This window comes from Lingula anatina, chromosome 1 (genome assembly GCF_051362555.1).
Source record: "Lingula anatina isolate TDL-2025a chromosome 1, LinAna3.0, whole genome shotgun sequence".
NCBI lineage: Eukaryota > Metazoa > Brachiopoda > Lingulata > Lingulida > Lingulidae > Lingula > Lingula anatina.
The window spans coordinates 20786512-20809016 of record NC_141767.1 but is presented as its reverse complement, the minus strand read 5'-3'; the positions used below and the strand labels follow the sequence as shown (position 1 = coordinate 20809016).

Genomic DNA, 22505 nt, shown 5'->3' with positions numbered 1-22505 from the left:
TATGGTCATTTCCTTCCCATCTTATCTTTTTTTCTTCAGCACTTACTAGTATATGTTAGTTCTATCTTACCTTAGGCCTCCCCAAATTGACGACAGGACAGACAAAGCGGGAACACAGGCAAAAACAACGTCTGCTACATCCTTTGCCCAGCCCACTGCGCCGCCGTTTCCTAGAGCTCCTGGACGAGCCTTTGTTCCAATGGTATAGCCACAACTGAACGGGACTACGAAATAAAGATAACGCGTCTTATGCAACGTTCATCTTACACGCATGTATCTATGCAAAAAGGACGCACAAACCAATTGAATTATATCGAAAAAAAAAAAAAAAACGTTAGGTGGATAAAAAAATATAATAAAATTTGTCAAAAATAATTTGTTGTAATTATAAGGTACATGTATGTTGGTTATACATTTTTGCAGTATAGACTCAACAGCTATGGTAGTTACAGCGTGACAAAAATCATGAAAGAAAAAAAAGCATTCAGTTGGTAAAATTGTGAACTTTTCGCCTTCGGTCCAAAATGAATGAAGCTGCAATTTTTTAATATTCGGTAAAACTAAGTTCAATTATGTTGTATCTAAAGGCGGACATTTTGGACCGCAAAGAATCTCTATACTTACAAGGTGGAACGTTTCCAAGTATACAGTCAACAACGTTCAGTACGCATTTTTCACAAGACACGTCCTGAGTGACAGTGACGGTAAGACTGGAAGAACCTAGAATATGGATACAATAGAACGGAATCGAATGTGTAGCACTGAAATTAATAACAAAATACATGTATGTAGACTTAACGTGATACAGTGCATATAGCGTCGTATAGTTACATAGAAGAGTGGACCCTACAGTGAAAATATGTGGGCCAATATGTCACCACTCGTTTTCTAACAATAGAAACATTTATTTCTCCTTGATCAAAATCGACTTAAATAATATGACATACCAATTAAAAGACTAGGACAAACTCAAGTATGATGTTCGAAATTTGGCCGATGACGGCCGCACTTATTGAAGGCCCTTCTGATAAAAAGTGAAACTTTTTAGTGATATAAACATTTAATTATGTTGAATATTGATATCCTATATTTACGTAATGCTTACGCCTAAAAAAATCTACTAGTCTATACAGTTAATAAATTATTTCCAAACAAATAGTGCACACATATCAATTAGTGTGGTTGCAGAGTCAAGCCAAAACACGTGTACACCAAATATTGTGTAAACCAAAATTTGTGCAAGCCAAAAGTTGTGCACAAACATGTAGCTAGCTATTTGTGTTTTTAAAAAATGAATGAGAAAGAGAATGTGAGAGCACAAAACTAAATGTATTTACCCGCACAGCAGCCGCCACCACTTGGCCCTCCACCTGGCCCTCCACCCCCGCGAGGAGGATTTATTATTATCGAGATACAAGCCGGTCTTGCGGTTCTGGGTCGAGCAGGCACTGAAAAACTCCTTGTTCTTTTGGTGTCACAAATGTACGAGTATGAACCACTGAAAGAAAAACCGCTGCTACACCTGCAGTGAGAGAATGAAAAGGTATGTATAGGTAAACAGCTGATTCAATTCACACACACACACACACACACACACACACACACACACTGTATTAACAGTTAATATACCCAGCAGATAATGATTATGTCTTTACTAGCTAAACTGCATCATTGACAGCCAACGTCCTTGCTGGAGTCGTACTGATCTTTATGTCCATCATGCACCGCAACTAAGAAGCGTATGCATGCGTATGCAGTTAACTTACACAGTGCCTCCAAATGCCCTTCTTTGCCGAGCAACGACAGGGACAAGACCAGTGGCTTCAGCCTGCACCCCACACCCATATACCAGTACAGAAAACTGAACGGACGTATTGGCAGGAATGCCGCCGATAGGACCATCCTGTGCCTGAAAAAATGTTTTCATTTGAAGAGCAGTCATGTAGTTATTGTCGATTTGTCTGAGACTGGTAGAAAATAAAACAATTTTCACACATTAGACACTAACAGACGTTCTGTTTTTGTCATTGGACGTGAAACTATAAAACTATAAAGGGACCTACACTAATCGATAAACGAGAATGCACATTTATGCTAAACTTGGCTTGCATAAAAAATGGATCTTCTGTGCCACATACCTCACCATGCAAACATGAAGCCTGGTATGACAAAAGCTGGTAACAGATTTTCGTTTAAACGCTGGTCTTGCCAACAATCCCAAAAAAGTGTGTTTTTGTGTTTTGCAAAGCGAAATCTAATGTGATATATCATTATGACTCTCTCTTATTCTTTCATTAGATGTATTGCTCACAAAACACTGCAAGACTTATTAGATACTTATAAACAAGAATATTACCATTGCGAATCTCAAGAAAGGGTGTGCGTTTGCATCTGGCAAAGTGAACTGGAAATCGTCTGCTCGTATGAGACCGTGGTTGGTTACAGTAAATGTTATGCTGTTGCCGTATGCACAACGTTCTAATACGTCCAGATCCAGTTCCTTTGGGTCTATGGTGACAACTGGCATTGGAACCTGAGTTTCAAAATCTGCCTCTAAAGTGATGACGTATTTGTCCTCAAACGTCACTGGTTCTACTCTCCAACTGTGGAAAAAAAGTTTTTAGGAGGTCAGTTTGTATACAAGAATTATTAGTGAAACAATCAATTTTTTGTAGACAATAGGTATAAATAATAAAAAATAAGGAATTCAATGACATACAAATTATGTGCTCCCTTCTAATTGAGATTTAAAGAAAAATTGAGTGTTATTTTTTATGGTTATGATTCCCGAAAATCATTTGATATCGATACGTATGCAATATTAATATCCACTTAGTCTTACTTGTATGTGACACCAGTTCTCTCCAGAAACATTCGAACTAAATTTTGGTCTTCATTTGCCGCAATAACTTTGGACGATGGGGTGTGTTTCTCTGCCTCGGCATATACATCATAGAAAGACTCTGCTACATCTTTGAAAACAGCTATCCCTGAAAATTGTAGAAATTATTATTATTATTTTGTGACCCTGACACCTACAAACCTTTAAATTACTATGAAAATATATTTATGATGAGGACTACAGCAGCTTTGGTCTATTAAATTATATTTGCATTCACTGCTTTCAAAGAATGTTGGTTTAAATAAATTGATTAAAATGAAACAACACGGACCCATTTTATGATACTCACCTGATGCATTAGATTTAGCTATTAAACGTATATTTTCTAGTTTGTTTCTAAGGTGGACAGTTGCGTTGGCTAGATAGGATCTATTTGTGCCAAAATACGTGTATTCGTCTTCTACAAGAACGAAGATGTTCACAAGGCGAGTTGAGGTAGTCGTGATTCTGAAAACACATCAAGGCGGTTTTAGGTTGTGTCCAGGGGTTCCAAATCCAACTTCACATAGATATAGGCAAAATCTTACTTAAAAAAAAACAGGGCGACTAGACCTTATCTGGTACTGTGTATACAGAATAGCATGTATGCTGCCAGACAGACGTCAGCCAAGGACTTCAGAACTTTTTCACTGCAAGCTACGTCAACGTATAACAACATGGCAGCAGCCCTACCTGCATCACCTCCAAAATGGACCGATTGGGTAAGTTTTTACTCACCTGAAGTTAATGCTCGAGCCGACTTCGTCAGATCGCACAAGGATATTCCCGACTGTTTGCCCCAGCGATGCGTCTTGTTGAATCAGAGCAGAAAGAACTAGAGTTGCTGATTCCCCCTGATCCAGATGGAACTTAATATCCTCGGTAGACGGATCACCCTTCTTGCTGAAGGAAGCCACTGATAGAATGTCCACTGATCCCAGATCTACGTAGATGTTGTGTGCGGTGGCAAGGCCACTGTTAGTGACGTTCACCTAAATAAATGTCCAAAATGTTCTACTCCAACCTTTACTAAAGAAATAAAATATGCCATATATTCTACAACACATAAAGATCCGGTTACCAAATTTTTTTATAAGGAAGGGAGGATTGCAGTAATTTGTGACAATCAGAATTCTGAAAAATTGTGCGCCATTCACTCTGCCTAAACAGTTTATTGTGATTGATCAAGCCAAGTTTTAATTCTTTTAGATCTTTTGTCCTTTTGATAATTCTATATCATCATCATAAAGTCTTAGACTCCAACTTTTAGAATTTTGACAAACTACCTGTAATCTTTATAGTTAACTTTAAATTAGCCATTTTAGCTCGCAATTTTGTCATTTTTAAATCTCTCTCAATTGTGTTATTTAGTTCTTTAATTGTAAGGCGCACTGAGGTTTTTAACGGGATGCGCCATATAATAATAATAATAATAATAATAATAATAATAATATATTATTATTATTATTATTATTATTATTATTATCAAAGGCTAAAATCGTGTTTATTTCACTCACTGATGGGTGGCCCCGTATCGACACGACCGTCTTCTGCTATACAGCCGTCCTCATAAAACCGAACACATTGTCGGTCCGCGAGCTGCTCAGTGTCAGGTATGGCAATAGGGGGGGGGGGGGGGGGGATGTCGACCAACTTACCTCAAAGAGCCGAGTTTTTCCCCTGGATATCGATGTCCTGATGGAACTTGGAGTCAAAGTCAATGTTGGCATTTTTGGTTGAAAATTGTAGTTAACCTGACCAGAAGCATACACCTGTTCCCCACTCACGAATGCCACCTCAAAGTACCCACTCGCCGACCGGGTCACTGCAAGGGAATGTCGACTTCATTCTAGTTCTGGTTGATTTTTCAATAAGAGAGATTTAGAGGACGAATTGCAGCTGTTTTTAAAGTTATTTATTTATCCAATAATTCACCTAATTACGCGTCTATCGGTTTCTGTGTTTTCATATTCATATTCATTCAGATAGTTAAATAAGAATTTGTTCACTTATCTTCTCTTTATTTTTTCATTTTGCCAAAATTGATTTTAAAAATCTGTAAGCATTATCTTACCAGAAAAGTCTAAATCAAGACTGATTTCTTCTCCCGGTTGAAACACTCGTTTGAGGGAGCATGGGAAGGACGTGCAGACTCCTTCACCGGTCTGCTTCAAAGTCACGATTCCGGTGACAAATTCAGGAATCTGAAATAACCAAATTTGTTCAGATATCTCATTTCTGACGCTGTGACACCATGCAAATAGCTGACACGAACCAAACTTTGTGTCTTTCCACTTTTTAACGTAAAAATCATGAATAATTAAGTAATTAAATTAAATATCAATTAAACCAAAATTAATTTACCTGCCTGTTTTAAGTTCAAGTCGTGTATGCGACGACAGAAAGGGTGTACAATATGGACCCGACTTCTCACGGGTTAGTCCTGCAGGTCTTCCCAAAACGGAACGTGTTGTAAGCCCCCTTTTCTAGTAGTTTTATTTTAAGCTCTTAGCTGTAACTCCGGGCTTGCTATTGCTTGGAGAACGAACTTTGGTCAAAATTCATTTCCCAAGCAGTGGCAAGCCCGTTGAAAGAAGGGGTTCATGCCAGTTTTTATCTCATTTTCATTGAATATTTATACACACTGCAGCTATATTTACAGTTTAGAACACTTGAACCAAACACAAAAACAGCGACGAAAAGGCTCTTTATTAGCTGGTAAAGTAATTTGTTCCTCACCTGAACTGTAACGTTGTGCAGCCGATCACCTCCGTGATTCGTCACCTTCATACTCTCGTTGTAGGAATAAAATCCCAGATACCCACCGACACGCAGGTATCTTGGCGATACAGTCATCCCAAGGAATGACCATCTAGTCTGATTGTAGTCTTGTGGATCTTTTGGATGGGATGCACCCTTCATTAGGTTAAACAAACGGTATGCTAAGCATAGTTTTGGATATATTTATCGTCAACGGAATCTCATATATTATGCACACATTAAACAGTAAAAAAAAAGAAAATAGTGAAATACGTCCCCAAAAATGCAAGCGAAATAAAGAGGGGCGTTGTTACATTGTCTGTTCAAGATATCCTTCCTTATCCTATAGTTTTAAACAATCTAAACTTGGGAAAATTGTCACAGCTTAATTATTTTATACTGAATTAAACCAACAATTAATAAAAATATAATCAGTTACAAATACTCACAGCAACGTAGATGCCTGCCTCGGATGAAGATGGATAAAATCGGACAAAGAAAGTATTGCTGTGAGCGAAGGTGGTCGCACTCAGTACTCGTCTAGAACCCGAGGTCTGTGATACAACTCTAAAAATAAATCACTTAATGAAATGAAAGTAAAATTCCATCATAGAAATAAGTTTACATAATTTTTGCGTATTGCCTAAACTGGACTGCAATATATTGGCATGGAAATGAACAGATATCTTACGGGTTGAAAAAAAAAAAAGGGTGTAACAATATGTCCAGCGCACAAGGTGGATGAGAGTTCAGCAACTATCGTGTATAATTATCTGTGCATGGTTCAATTCACAAAAACCAAAAAGGCAATTAATTCATTATTGGCGACATCAAAGAACTAAACTATCAGGAGTTCAGTCTGTTTCTCAACCTGTGCGCCGGAGTTTAAAACACTTACACTACTTTCACAGGCACCGGGCTATTGCGAAATGGTGAGCTTTCAATGAAATTCACTCTTCCAGTCAGTAGAGTTGGTGTAGCACTGATGAATGGGCCGTAATTAACCGGATCTAGCTCTGCCTCGTAAGATCTTCTCACAGTCAGGTTAAACTGTCTCCTGTCAGAGCCTATGTCATTTTGGGCTGATACTCCGACGGTGTACGGCGCAGGTGATGCCACGGCTGAATCCCAGCGGATGATTTGGGAGCCAGAGTCCAAAGCCATGCCGCTGGGGGATCCTAAAAGTCTCCATTCAACTGGTGTCGAACCCTATCATAACATGTACATGTATAAGGGGTAATTGAACTGGCTGTTTTTTTTATCATATTCAAATGCCAGTGCAGATACACTTTAAATGACATTTCAAGAATATATATGTAAAAATGTTTGGTTTGTGCGAATTTCTCATGCTAAATTTACCCATTTATACCTTTTATGACTGAACCATTTAGCTCAATTCTCTCACAATTGCGTTATAACATACGTTTTTTTTTTAATTTAAAATCAATAATAAGATAATGGAAACGCTTGTAACATGCTTCTTATTATCTTAATCTTGAACATTCCATGGCCACGTTGTAAAAAAAAATCTACCTCGGTTAATGATAACGGGATTTCTACACTCTCTCCTTCAGTAACCACCAGGTTTGGAATATTTGCGATCTTGGGGGCAAGTCTCAGGACAGTGCAATTATCACCGGACCACGGCTTTGAGCACAGGCACTCCCCAAAGGAGCATATACCTCTAGGCGGCTGATACAGGCGACCGCACGCTGAAGCCGGGCATATGCCGTAGTAGGTAAAAAAGACCTGTGCGATTCAAATAGTAGAGCTACTAAAGTAGGCTGAATTCGATTTACTACATTATAAAATTTAAATATTGAGGTTCGAGTAATGCTGCACGGCGTTGCCATTTATTGAGAACCGAAGCGCTTTCTTCACTTGTGTACATTCAGTAGTATTTCTACAGACGCAATCTACTATATGTGAAAATCTTCTAGATAGACTTACTTTATACAATCTTTGACTCAAAAAGGATCCCAAACTTACGATCCTTCAGGAACTTACCAGTTCAGTGCTGAAGCTTCCATCGTTTTGTGACCGGATAGCAATTCGTACAGTGTTGGGGTTTTGCTTAGGTGCCTTGCAGGTTACCTCCTCTGTGGATATCCATGTGCCTGGAATTTCTACGCTACCAAACCTAGTACGTAAATACGAATATCATAATATGAATCTGTTGTGCCATAAATGCGTGCTTGTATATGTCAAGTATTCCATCGACAGATTGAATTAGATAAGAAACCGAAATCGCGATACATAATGTAGTTTAATTATCTTGGAAATACTTGAATATGATGGGACAGTCAAGGAAAACAGAGAAATATCTCTCTAGACTCAAAAGGTGTATATCTTTCATTAATGTTAAAATGAGCCAAAATAAATCGGTTTTTAGTAATTTGCGACATTTAATCCCCCTTTTCTTATGTACTGAATTGGCCACCATCTGTATGGCAAACGACCAAAACTTTTCTCATTGATCAATTATGAATATATAACACTTTCTAGATATTAGTCCTTGCCTTACCTGCACAAATATTCGGTGGAGTTAGGGAAGTTGTGTCCTGTCACGCGGACTACAGTGCCCCCTATATCTGGTCCTCCATCAGGAGCCACCGACAAAACACGCATCAAAGGCAAGCAGGCTGGACCATAGAACTTTGGACTACAGCGGTTACACTGATCTCCAGTCCAATTAGGGCCGCTGCATACACACGATCCTAAAAAAAATGCACCTTACTCCCACATGCACATGTACCATATGTTTGTCATATCGTGTGATGTGTGAACTTACACTGTACTTTTGATGTTGTTCATTGTACGTTGTAACTTAATTATATACGATTTAATGCAACCGAAAAGTCGAATGTATAAATATGTAGGGCTGCAATTGCTTTAAAAAATGAAGTTATGGTTAATGAAGCAGCCATGGACTACAACATCTTTACATAAATACGCAAGGAAAAATAACCATTAATAAAATATGATGTCAAACCTGTCTGTTGATCACATGACCCATGCACACACGGTTGACACGGACGACATTCAGGGCCCCAGTGATTCCCGGAACATTCCGAGCAATTATCTCCCTGATAACGCGTGAAACAACGGCACCTTCAAAAATAACACCGGAATAAAATGTATACCTTCACATGTGGAAAAATTAATCTAAAATGCATAAAAACAAGTTTCATATCATATACTCTGTATAAACAAAGGTGAGAATCCACAAGAAATATTTTTGTGGTAGGCTAGAAGTTTTGTTTTTTTTCTCTAAGAGATAATGAAATGATGGATCACGATGCAACGTAAGTTCTGCTGCAGTGGTTATTGATGATTTCAAATAGTACTCGTTGTGCGTTATTAACACATAGGTGGACCTTTTATTTTCAAGAACTAATCATTTACCTGTTTGGTTCTATACATAAACCATGTTTAGAACAATTATTTCTCCCCTCACAGGTGGCTCTCACGCAGTCCGGGGGCATCCAGCCACTATCACACTGGCAGGTATTTGGTCCAACACACGTTCCGCGCCCTTGGCATTCAAACACCTGGGCACAGGATGCTTGCGAACAATCCGCCCCCTTCCTGCCAATATTACACTCACAGGTATCTGGTCGAATGCAAACCCCATTGCCCGAGCAGTTGTTGACGTTGTTGCAAGAAAACTCTGGCGACAGCAAGAACGGCACGTAGCTTACGTTTCCGTAATTGGCACTGACCTCACGGTCCTGTATGCGGGATTTTACTTGGTTATGGTCGCTGCTGCCCCACCAGTTGTGCCTGGCATCTAAAATTTCATCGTCCGTATAGAATGCTCGCAGATCATAGGCTGCTGATGGGTTTGAAAATATGTTGTAATTGATCCAAGGTTTTCCGGTTTCTGTGACGACGACGGATTCCAATACACGGTTGTCCTTGAGAAAGTTACCCTCAACGAGGATAGTGCATTTACTGGCAAGTTGGTTCTGTATTTGGAGTATGAATTGTCCAGAATTGTCAATCAGTTCGTTTCCTCGAACTGTAATATTCTTTGCTTGGCTAGTGTACTGATAAGCGGTAATTTTCAGCACGGTTTCGGAAAGAAGATCGTGGTTTTCAAAGCGATTGTTACTTACTAAGACATCCTTTTGACAAACATTTTGCAACCACAGACCCCCTTTTCTATTATCTCTAAAAATATTGTCCGATATAATAGTACTGGAGATATCTGAATAGGAACTAAAGCTTACAACCATCCCCCCACCTGTATTACTTTCTATTGTATTGTTCTTCACAGTAACCGGGTATGAAATACTGTACAAAGCTAACGTCCAATCATTTGAGTAGTAGCTACTGGTGCGTGCGATATAATTTCCCTCGATATTTACATAATCCATATAATAAGCACTGAGCTGTATCCCAGACCTGCTGATTTCCGTGATTTGGCTGTTCATGATTTTAACGCCGCCGTTCTGAGAGGACCTGATGATACCATAAGAGCTGCTCTTATTGACTACGGAGTTGGTCACAATTAGGTCACCTGCTGCACTGTATTCAATCGCATGGCTGCCAGTATCTTTCACCAGTACATTGTCCAGGTTGAGATCACTCTGCCCAGTCATCTGAATACCCTGAGACGCAGTGGCGTTTACAGTTGAATTGAAAATCTTGACGAAGGATGCACGGTCATTCAAGGCAGAGGAGATGCCAACGCCAGAGCAGTCCGTAACAACAACAGAACCCACAGTAAAGTTGGCTCTTCTGATAGTCAGGCATGTCGTTGCCCGTGATATTGTGACAAAGGAAAGGCTGTGTTGGCCTAAAATGGATAAAAAATTTATTGGTTAAAAATGTGTGTGCCTGATTAGAGATCTAATTGATATGACAGCAGTGGAATTGAACTGCGTTTGGTCGGAACTTAAAAATAGACATACATAAAAATTGAAGAAATAATTGTATCACCAAATTAAATTCTTCTGCATTTTATTTTGGTTTCGATATAACCAAAAACTTGTAATTTTACACACATACACATACACACGAGCATTTTCACTTCTATGAAAGTGAATATTTTGATTCATCTAAGTATATTATACTGTGATTAAATAAGGAAATATAATATAATACATCACCTTACGTTGAATTAAAGATCACGACGTTTCGACCTTATCGCAAGATCTTCTTCAGGCAGACTGGTTTTGTAGTTGATCGTGTGTGTGTGTGTGTACGAGTTTCTGGTGTTAATAAAACCAAATTGACTGCCAATTTTGCACTACATAAACTGTCATGCAAGTCACTTTTAAAGATAATTCGACTTTGCCCTGACATACCGTCTTTTGGCTCGAAAATAATTCCGTTCCATCGTCCACTAGAGCTGGACGTAGGGCTGTCAGAGGTAAATACCACTGGTGAACCTCGAGGATTGTCGAGAAGCATTTGCCCTGCATAAAGGAACAGAATGGTCGAAAGCAATTTCATTTCAGGCACAGTGCATGACAAAAGATGCAAATTGTAAGTAATAGTTGAAATCCACGATACTACATTTTCAGGTATTTTATAAATTAAACACACTGGACAATAGAAGTGTCACCCCTACTGAACCAATAATTTGGGGGAGATAACTGACTGTGGAATGATATGCTCCTGGTATCATTTAATTAACATCAAATATCACAAAAGAAACGGTTCTGACTGAACAATTCAACTGTATCGATATTCTGACATTGCTTATATTCCGCCTCTTCAGGTTAATAACTTTGATTACTCTGATTCAAGGGGTAACACTTCTATTGTCCAGTGTGTGTAATTGAAGAAACAATAATCAGAGTTCCCCAATATCAAGGGAAAAGAAAAACCGACTCATCTGATCATTATGTGATTCTTCCAGATGGAAAAAAACATATATGTAAGTCCTACCTGCTACAATTAAACCTCGCCCAGGCTTAAAACGTAAGGTTAAGTTTGATCCGATCGTCGCAGACAGTACACCTTTTGGTCTACGTAAAAAGTAGGTTATGTTAGTCGTTATAGAACAATGTTGATTTTATTTAAGATAACACATTGAATGCTTTTTTATTGCATGAAAAAGATTAAACAATGTAATTCTTAACTCAAAAGCTGTGTTTTTTATTATACCTATTTTCATTAATTCGTTAATTAATTTGTTAATGAAATTGATATTTTTATGTAATATTTACTGAAAATCAGTTTTTGTTTACACGTACGTAGTTTTAAAACTGTTACTGCATATCTTTCAATGTAGAATATTTTAGAATATATTGTTAAGTCATAGTCATTGTAAAAGTGCACGTTTATCGACATGAATAAAAAACCAAGGTATATAAATTATAAACAGAACGTTATACCATACCTGATTACTACGCTTCGTCCAAGAATGACGGTACCTTGTACTGTACCTAAATCTTTTAATGAATCGACCTCTCCACCGGTATCCTGGATGTCGCTGAATCCCCACCCCGCCGGTCTCTGTGTTGGGGCTACGTGACCACAAGTACCATTTAAAAACATTGGCCACAGCTGAACGTCAGCCCGAGTGGTATCTTCATAAATACTCAATACTCTGAAATTCAACGGGTGATGACATAAGAATTTTCCAAATTCTTTGAGGACGACGAGATATATTTTTACAATTATAAAACACGACTGGCACCAGGTATATTAGAAGTCCAGTTGTTCTGCGTTTAGAAATTCTATATTATTCACGCCATGTAACTAATTTGAAATCTAAAAAATGAGAGTCTGATTACAAATTACTGCTACCGCGTACCTTTTATAGACATCAACAGCCTCTGCGACGTCCCAACAATTTTCTGAAACATCGATGTATTCCATGGGCTTATATTTTGGTGCAACAAACTCGCGTGTAGCAAACGGATTTGAAAACACGTTTCTGTTAATACTGACATTGTACACATTTTCCAGTGTGACGCTGTTCACTTCTCTGTAATAGATACGACGGGACGTGTTCTTAAATATGTTGTCAATTATGGAGATATCTTCACCCACACCATAACTGCTCCAGAGGCGAACAACGAACTCAGCTAAGTTGTTTTCCATTGTATTCTCCTTGATCTGGAAATAACATGAACAAAGATTCCGTGAACGAGACTTTATGTAAATTGCAATAAAACTAAATGTGCTCTCTCTCTCTCTCTCTCTCTCTCTCTCTCTCTGGGATATTTAAATTAGAATGTATGGCGCCAAATATACACGCAGGTTATGATATAAAAGTCAGGGCAGGGCATAGTGACCGTGCGACATTGCACGTTTGATCGGTTTGTTAGTTTGTAAATTCGAACATTTACTTTGTTGAAGTAGAAACCTGACAGAAAATAAAAACTTACGGAGTAGCACCCAGTGATATTCTCTGTGTAGAAATAAAATTTCAAATCAATGACGCCGTAAGTGCCATAATAGTTTAGTCCTCTTGATTGACCATCGTTCCAAGTGAACACATTTCTTGCGATTGAAACATTTGGGCGAGAATTTCTCGGTATTTCTATATACAGGACAGAACCTGAATTGTTTTTAAAACTACTATCATTTATGGTCAAAGTCTCCAAATCGCTGGTATCTGTAAAGTAAACAGCACCCTGTTTGTTACGCACGAAATCCACATTTTGAATTTCCGTGTTCAGAACCCGTCGTTCAAAGACACCTTGTTCGCCGTTTTCGTGTATGCTACTGTTGGACAAAGCGATGTCTGTGCGGTAAATGTATGCACCGCGCTTGGCATTGTTGGAAATCGTACAGTTTCTAATGGAAATGCCATGGTTTTGCCTCGAGTCGCTTACGCCAGTGAAAGACACGCCATCTGCTCCACTGTTAGCGATGATACAATCGGAAATGGCAGTCTCTTCAGGTATGTAACCTGAGAACGTGAGGCCGTTCTGTGAGCTGTTGGTGATTTCAATGCCTTTGAAGACAGGAGGTGAGCCCCGGACCGACACGCCTCTGGTTGTATTAGACACGACTGTATGGACTAGGGAGGATCTGTTAGTCGCTAAAAAAGTAAACAAAGGAAAGCAGCGTGGTTTAAATACGGCTTGCTAAAATGGTGGGATATTCTAACAGAATATTAATAATGTGAAAACATTGCTGTTAAAAATCATTGAGGATGGCTGTTAAAGCTCATGGAAGGATTCTAGGGGTACTTTATAAAAATCCCCGATTTTCAAAATCCGCTGGGGACGCAACTGCAATACCTTACACCTCCTTCTTCCACATCATATGACCCTAAATAAGACCAAACTTGAAAATAATTCATGCAAACCGCTTTCTTTGGCTCATACTAAGAGGCATTATCACCCTTAAAATTCGCTGCACAGAATTTGATTTGCAAAAGCATAGCGACAGTAAAATCCATGTGAATGTGATGACCGATCCTTCTGCTCATGCAGATACATGTATGTTGCAAAAAGAGTGATACTCTAATTATCTGTTAGTTTTTGTTTAACAATTATGTCACTTCTGAAGCTAGGAAACTGTAAAAAAAGTTATTACTTAAGCCAAATAAAATGCTTTGTGACAGTGAAAAAATGACTGCCATTTTCATCGGGAGCTCCAGCGTACTTTAGCTAAAATCGATGTCTGACTTCATGATACCCTAAACTTTATGTTATGTATCTCAGGATATGTTGTCCCTTGTTGATTTGTTTCACTAATCTTGTTGAAAAGTTAAGGGGATACTGATAACTTAACAACACAAACTTAAAAAAACATGGAATGAAAGGGCTATGGAGAAAAGATGATAATTTTACAATATGGTCTAACTATGAAGAAGCCCATTTAGGTAAACTATGTTAATTAAACACAATTGATTTCATGTTCCCTCTTTGAGCTGCGTCTTCTCACTTACGTATGGTTGCACTCTGATTGCAGACGACGCTAGCAAGATTACTGTCACTGCAATATCGAATATTCACTGCGATGCTGCACTCTTGTAAAAAGTGTTCGTCCCCATTGCAGCTCATGCTTATCATGTGGTACTCTCGCAATTTTCCTCGCGTGAACCTAGGAAGAAACGGTTAAACATGTCAATGGACATGCCATCTTTTGTTGCCTGTAAAGGGCTAATACATCGCATAGTGTTATGTCAGCAATATACTCCATGTAATGAATATCAGCACTGATTGATTGTCTTTTATATATATATATATATATATATATATATATATATATATATATATATATATATATATATATATATATATATATTTTTTTTTTTTTTTGAAGGTAACCATAGTACTCTTACGTCGAATATCAAACATAGTTCCCATTGTTTCATATGGATCAAACTATCTACTTCGTGACAAAGAGCGTTTTTGCACCGAACATTTTCTCTAAAAAATATTATATATATATATATATATATATTTGTAAAAATAAAAATAAATATATATATATAAATAAATATATATTTAAATAAATATTTATATTTAAATATATATATTTAAACAAATATATATATTTAAATAAATATAATATAAAAATAAATATATCTTTGTAAAAATAAATTATATATATATATATATATATATATATATATATATATATATATATATATATATATATATTTTTTTTTTTTTTTTTTTGAAGGTAACCATAGTACTCTTACGTCGAATATCAAACATAGTTCCCATTGTTTCATATGGATCAAACTATCTACTTCGTGACAAAGAGCGTTTTTGCACCGAGCATTTTCTCTAAAAAATGACATCAAAATAATTCAGTAAAAATCACTTTAAAGCACGACCGAGGAGACAATTAATGTAACGCACCTAGACACAGTTTCAGTTTTAAAGAACTCCAATGCCTCTCCGTATCCCAGCTGCCTGCACGCCACCTGTGCTGCCCTCATATTCCAGCCGTACGTACAGATTAGTTGCCATGTATTGTTGAAGAATACCTCTAATCGCCCCTCGTGTGGACCACTGCCATTGGCGGCACGGAGGTAAGGATCTTCAATTGTGTTTCAAAAGGGAATGTTATAATGCATATTCAGACGTTTTACATTATTTTCTTTTCAGTGTCGTTTATATTTTAATAAATACAAGTCCTATCACATTTCACCCATCATTTAAGACAAATATATGCACACCATCGCCCGGCTCCTCAATTACCTGGCAAGTACTGTTCAAAAGTTATTCCTTTCCAACTACCACCATCTAGGCCGGTCATCTTCACAGGGTTATCTGGGGCACCAGTGGACATAAGTTCTCCTAGATAGAAAAATGTGTAGGTCCTATATCAAATATATCTGATATAAAATGAACCAGTTATAGAAAAATCGAATCGTGCGTCCTATTAAGAAAAAAATCCAAAGCCCAATAGAATTTATACTAATACTTACGTGAAACATAATGTAAGAAAGGAAAGAAAAAAAGAACCATTTACCTTTTACATCCATTCCAATGCCCGGATGAAACAAAATGGTGGCCCCAGGCTCAATGGTTAGAGTGGACGTTTCGGGTACTAGTATGTTACGCACCACCTCGTATGGACTATCATCGGCTGTTAGAATCTCCTCTCCCTGTATAGTACCACCTATGCGACCAGGTCCTATGACAACAGGCGGTTCTAAATCGCTCAAAGCCGACAAATTGCGAGCGTTGAGATACGGTTGAAATTCGACTCTCCCTCTACTAGGATCGTCCTCATAATCAAAAATTCTTCCAATTACATGAGAGAAACCTGGTCCGCCCCACCAATTGTTTTTGGCATTGGCAGCATCGTTTTCGTTATAGATAAATGTAACGCCTAAATCGTAAGTAGAACCTGGATTGTCAAAGAAGTTGCCGGTAATATTTGCATCTATTGACCGCATGGATATGATGTATTGTGTGACTGTGTTGTTCACGAAGATGTTCTCTTTCACGACAACTTCCCTATTTCTCACAAAATGAGTGTCAAGTTCAATAACCGGACCTCCGCTTGTATGTGCAAAGATGTTTTCGGTTATTTCGAACAACTTTGGAGAAGAATAACAGCACGATCCTCGAAACCGAATAGCTTGTGCTGTATTGTTAAAGTAATTACCTTTGACCGACCCATTGGTAAGTCCTTCTAAGTAAAACCAAATGGAAAGGCCTCTTGGCGAAGTGAAATAGTTACCGCTTATGTTATAAAAAGGGTCTGTGTAGCTCCTTTTCTCAAAATAAATGTTTTCGTACCCATTATTAGATATCACAGTGTTGTTGATGAACTTAACTTGGGAGTTGTCTGTGGCTCGCTCAACATTGATGTGCATTATGTGGCTGGTGCGTAATGCCGTGGTTTCAAAGTGGTTTCCAACGAAACGGTATTCCTGAAAGTAAGCAGTTGTTTTCAGATAGGCAATACATGGTCTGGAAATATCTGTGTACGGATGTTAAAGTATTTGCAATACAATTTTCATCGGATCTTTATCTTGATCAAATATATGCTTTTTTGCATTCATTTAAAAAAGCTATTAAATATCGATACTTGTACAAATTATATATATATATATAGTTGAATGTCGATAACCTCTCCATTAATTTCCAGAAAAAGACCCCAGCATTTAAAATCTTACCAAATTGCAAAGCACAGAAAACTCACCAGATTTTTATGACTCGGATGATATATTTGGGTGAGCAAAAGAAGAATTGTATTCCCAAAGAATGTTGAATTTTCGAACGAAATGTGGCATTCAGAACAGCTAATAGAAACAAAACTATTCGAGAGAAATTTAGACCCTTGGACATCCAAAATCGTAGCTCCTGAGTCACTATTGGCGCCAATAACCATTCCTTTCCTGCTTGGCATGTTCATCAGTGTTGTGTTTTTCATCTCAATGGTCTGGTCTGCAGACCCGGTGGTGATGGATATGCCTGCCTGGGTGCAGGAATCAAGTCTCGAATGAAGGAGAACGAGCCCACGGCCACCTGACACTTCAACACACGTGCTTCCTCTGCTGATGTTCATGTACTTCAGTGTCGACACTCCTGTGAATAAATAATACCACTGTGCACTTTCTGAATAAACACCATGTGGAGTGCCCGTTCAGCTCATCGGCAGTTTAATAAGCTGAATGTTTTTTATTCTCTTTCAGCGTTAAATCAGTATCAGTATTTTTATAAACGGACTGACCTTATTACAATTAAAGAAATATTTTTTCAAAAAGTTCCCAATGGTCATGTGAAACAAACAATGCCGTAGAAGTATCAATATCAGAATATGAATACCTATTGAGTTTGCCTCTGCCATCCGCCTTCTTCTTGCTGGGGAGTCTGTCTTATTCTCACAAGGTACTTCAGGATTTCCCTCGCAGGGGGCTTCTGTACTAGTACTCCAGCCTGTGTCAGTTGAGGTTGAAACCGTTTTTGTCGGCGTTGTGGTAGTAATTGGTTCCGGACCTAGAGAAGAACATATAGGGATACACCTACATGTAGCAAAGGGTTAACACTCGTCATACGTCATTTTGTTGTTCTGGGTAACAATAAACATTCACAAGTTCATTTGTCAGAGATACACATGTACTGTCAAGCATTTAAAGAAGTGGGTAGGTAGCATACTAAAAGAGGCCTTGCATATGGTGTAGAAATCTGAACCCCCTCATATTGAATCTTAAAGCGTTTGACATGTTTTAGTTTTCAAGTTTCCTATTGAAGCAGTGACCGATTTTTATACGCCACAGCTACATAACACTTACCTGTGAGTTCTGTAAATACGATACCTCCCCATGGAGATTGGTAGAGGACAGGCGTCATTTTCACCATATAAGACGCAACTCCGTTGATATTTAAAACTCCTGTAACGGACAGATAAATTCCACACTCTAAAATTCCCAGTCAAAATTTGCCTAGCACATGTCCACTTATAATTTGGAAAGAAATGAGTGTCTTAAGAAACTTAAGTTTCGTGTAATTCTGTTGATAAGATATTAAGTACTAGTAGGTCGAATGAAATGTGTAGCACCTTTAAATGCACTTTTTCACATGGTACTAATGTTTTTGTAATGTGGATTATAAGTTTTACATGTGTAATATAAAGAATAACGTTACTTGCCATCAACCACAATCCCTCTGTTCTCCAGGAACTTCAAAGACACCCCTGGATCTATTGTAAGAGTGGCGCCCTGTGGAACGTAGATTGTGTACCTCACATTAATAGGGACCATCGTGCCGTTTGGTAGCGTAACTGGCACGATGCTGGTATCTCCAGTAAGAACACCGCCAATACCATCTGATTCAGTACTGTTGTACTGTCTTTCAATGGTACCAAATGGTCCGTTGGCCTTTGTCGCATTGTCCGTAGTCAGATATGGCGACAAATCCGCCACTGCCTTTCGGTTGTTGATGTAGAAGTCGTCCACACGAGCGGAGATATTGTGAGGGTCAGCGGTTCCCCAGTAATTGTACCGCATGTCCATCGATTGGGTTCGATTCCACGATTTCACTATTTGAACCTCCCGGTTGGCGGCAAAGTTCTCGAACGTATTCTCGCTGACTGTGGCGTTTGCTTTGCCCGAAAGTTCCATTGTAACAGTGGCACTGTTGTTCCTAAAGATATTCCTTTCAATTTTCCCCAAAAATGCATCACTACTAATACGTGAAACGTATAACACAGAATGCCCTGAATTCTGCAGAAAAACGTTGTCTCTAATTGTTAGAGGAGGGGCGTCGTCATGCAGTATTATCAGCGACCCGCGTCTGTTATTGAGAAAACGATTTGAAGTGAAGTTGGCCTGACCTCTAACCCTGTAGATGTACATGTTGATGGAAGCATTTAGAGTGTTGTTATGGAATGTCAGTTTTTGGTTGGGATTTCGGTAGTTAAGCCAGTCTAGATATACAGCGCCGTTAAATACATTCCCTGCTATTACGTAAGTGTTTGGAGTAGTAGGTGACGTGAACCGATCATTAACGTATAGTGTGTTTGATCTTCCACTAAACGAACAGTTAGTCACAGAAATATTTGCACCATTATAATAATCATCACTTGTACTAATTTCCAGACCACTACTGTAATCAGAAATGAACGTAGAGTTCTCAATTTGGATCACAGTTGAAACTATAGCGTGCAAACATAACAGTCGATTTCGCGTCGATCGAAAATAGCATTTGTCGAAGATAATTCTGTTTGTGCTGCCTGACGTTCTGTAAAAGTAGAATCCTTGATTGTTATTGTCCGTAAAACGACTACCGATCACAGATATGTTACCATTGCCATTATATTTGACACCATTTACCCCGCAGTTGGACGCCTCTGAGTAATTCATGGTTAAGTTGACGGACGCTAATCTTACCCCGTCTGAGCTGCAGTGTCTTACAAACACGTGATCCATGTTTAAGACAGCGCCATTTGTAAGGAGGTTCAGTCCAATTTCTGCTCCTTGAATCAAAGTGTGGCTCAGGTCTATCACTTCACACGCTGGAATAAAAGGATATTGATTAGCTTACGGGATATTCAGCTAGCAGTTAACATCACTATGGATAATTTCCTGGTTTTCGGGTAAGTACATAATGTTACCCCTTCACTCTTATTTATTTATGTTCCATAATTCCTTAAAAGCCAACCATTTTACTCTTGCCTTATTTTAAGTTCAGCGAAGCATTAATTTAAAGATTTAAAAATGATTGCTGCAATTATGCACAAACAAGACGAACGACATAACTCTTCAGGCTTACACACACACAAGGTACTTTGAGTCTACTGTCAAATCAATAAATACAATGACATACTTTGCAGCTGGATTTTTATGCCAGTCCAAAAGTTTCCACGTCGGCCAAGGGCAGACGACTTGTCACTGCTCATAAACCTCACTTCAAAACCCTGCAGACCTTCTGTTCTGAAACAACCTGGATGAAAAAAAGCCCAGCATAAGTTTTGATCTTAAGTAAGGGGAGCGTATTAGTGCCACGTTATTTTGTTTTGAAGTTTTGACTTAGTTATTCGATATTCCGACTTTATGAAACCCGTCTCGAATTTTCGCAATATAGGTGTAGTGCGGAAGCGTATTACTGGTACTTTGTTTAAATTTTAATCTGAAAGTTCGAGCTATAGACATAGTCCCTTACGAAAATTTCCTATAGGATCCTATAGGAAATCTTATAGGATCCTATAGGGCACCTTTCCTATAGGATTTCCTATAGGATCCTATAGGAAATTGTTGTAAGTTAAAATCTTGAGAAAAATACATATCTTATAAACAAATATCATTCTAAACAAAAGATATTTGATAAAGGTCAATTTTATCAATGTAATTGTCAATTATATATCACTGTTAAAGCAAAAATGCTTTTTATTGTTTATAATGCACAATCTTATAGTCATCTATAGGATTCTATAGAAATTCTTTAATTTCTATTTTAAAGAAATCTTGAACAAGGCAGCAAAGCTGTCAAATGTACAGACAAAAACCAGAAAATAAAAATGCAGGAAATAGGATACTGTCAATTCTGATGCACTAATGTATTATGCTTACTGCATGTAGCTAGTATCTAAAATTTGAAGTAACTAACATGAAATTCAGAGTAACTAAGTCTAATTTTTGAGATTCTAAATTGCAATTTCAAAATATAATTAAAACAACAGGTCAGCAATACGCTTCCGTATGAGATTGCCCGAGTAGCAATTTTTTTTCATTTAAAAAATCAGTTTAACATAACTATAATTCCATTCACGTATTTGTTGACTTCCCAAATATACACATCGTAATAAAAACTAATAAAAAACGTTCTGGACTCAGTACCACAATTAAAGACTACAACACACTAAAGATTTGAATTGCGTGAACCAACACTGATGAGGATACCTTTTATTGAATTAAAAGCTAAAAGTGGGGGCTACTACACAACCTACCTTGCACGAAAAATCCTGCTGACGTAGTATTGAGGATGACGTCAACACCAGCCTGAATGGTCAGCTGACCATTGGCGGTGATTGTGATTGGTCGGTTTAAAATAAAAGGGCTCTGCGACGGGCTCCACGTTAAAGGTGTCTATGCAATTGTAAGCGGCAAAATTTAATAGTGCAAATTTAACAGTAAAATGAATATCTCAACTTCATTTCGTCTCACCATATATCAGGAGAAGAATATTTGTTGTAAGACTTGTTTTGACTATTTTTTAAAAAGATAATGAATTTTGCAAACAAACCATTTAGTCTGTAGAGCGTCCTTCAATATCATTCAAAACCAGTGTAATTTGTTTATAGATTTTGCTAAAAAAAGTATAAATTAATAAATATTGAAGGCCGTTAACCACACTTAAAGTGCCAAATTTCCATACGTCGTAAGTAAAAAAGTATAACTCTTTGTCCTGTTGGAACAATTTATACATTCGAACCAATAAGAAGGTGATAAGGTTAACTTGACCTTGGCGTTCTTGAAGCGATTACTTTGATTGCTCAGCAGTACTCATTCACGCTTTACCTTTCCTATGATAGTAACGGTCAAGGTTACAAGTGAGTAGGTGTAGGTGACTGCTCCTATTGGCTAGCTAACTTACCACATTCATAGCAAAAAAGTACCAGTCTAATAGCTAATTTTTGAGATTCTAAATTGCAATTTCAAAATATGATTAAAACAACAGGGCAGCAATACGCTTCCGTATGAGATTGCCCGAGTAGCAATTTTTTTCATTTAAAAAATCAGTTTAACATAACTATAATTCCATTCACGTATTTGTTGACTTCCCAAATATACACATGGCTTATCGACAAGGTATATCAAGTAAACGGGGCCAAAAGTAATTACTTTTGGAAATTTGGAGTTCATAACACGCCCAATATTTTACACTCGCAAAAATGGAATAGGATGCTCATTTCTAAACGAATTTTCTGGCAAGACCTTATGACTAATTTCCACTATTTTATAATCTTTTCATGCCTTACCAACTTC

General features: G+C 37.9%; 1 protein-coding gene across 2 annotated transcripts in view; it reads right to left on the bottom strand.

Moving 5' to 3' along the window:
• The window catches only part of LOC106176357 (uncharacterized), a 48275-nt gene that overhangs the window by 11595 nt on the left and 14175 nt on the right, over window positions 1-22505 (bottom strand). For both annotated transcript variants that reach the window (XM_087003697.1, XM_087003700.1), the window contains 33 exons: window positions 21467-21605; window positions 20347-20463; window positions 18671-20035; window positions 18315-18413; window positions 17848-18018; window positions 17222-17607; window positions 16040-16949; window positions 15766-15864; window positions 15424-15604; window positions 14502-14656; window positions 12988-13646; window positions 12411-12715; window positions 11994-12203; window positions 11540-11619; window positions 10954-11064; window positions 9047-10442; window positions 8634-8752; window positions 8166-8358; window positions 7649-7781; window positions 7175-7390; window positions 6540-6850; window positions 6091-6208; window positions 5621-5797; window positions 4956-5085; window positions 4540-4706; window positions 3620-3873; window positions 3192-3349; window positions 2843-2990; window positions 2357-2603; window positions 1767-1909; window positions 1338-1522; window positions 625-720; window positions 71-224 (listed from right to left, as the gene is read on the bottom strand). In XM_087003697.1, coding sequence (XP_086859823.1) covers window positions 71-224; window positions 625-720; window positions 1338-1522; window positions 1767-1909; window positions 2357-2603; window positions 2843-2990; window positions 3192-3349; window positions 3620-3873; window positions 4540-4706; window positions 4956-5085; window positions 5621-5797; window positions 6091-6208; window positions 6540-6850; window positions 7175-7390; window positions 7649-7781; window positions 8166-8358; window positions 8634-8752; window positions 9047-10442; window positions 10954-11064; window positions 11540-11619; window positions 11994-12203; window positions 12411-12715; window positions 12988-13646; window positions 14502-14656; window positions 15424-15604; window positions 15766-15864; window positions 16040-16949; window positions 17222-17607; window positions 17848-18018; window positions 18315-18413; window positions 18671-20035; window positions 20347-20463; window positions 21467-21605 — 9332 coding nt within the window. The remainder of the gene's footprint in view (window positions 1-70; window positions 225-624; window positions 721-1337; window positions 1523-1766; window positions 1910-2356; window positions 2604-2842; window positions 2991-3191; window positions 3350-3619; window positions 3874-4539; window positions 4707-4955; window positions 5086-5620; window positions 5798-6090; window positions 6209-6539; window positions 6851-7174; window positions 7391-7648; window positions 7782-8165; window positions 8359-8633; window positions 8753-9046; window positions 10443-10953; window positions 11065-11539; window positions 11620-11993; window positions 12204-12410; window positions 12716-12987; window positions 13647-14501; window positions 14657-15423; window positions 15605-15765; window positions 15865-16039; window positions 16950-17221; window positions 17608-17847; window positions 18019-18314; window positions 18414-18670; window positions 20036-20346; window positions 20464-21466; window positions 21606-22505) is intronic.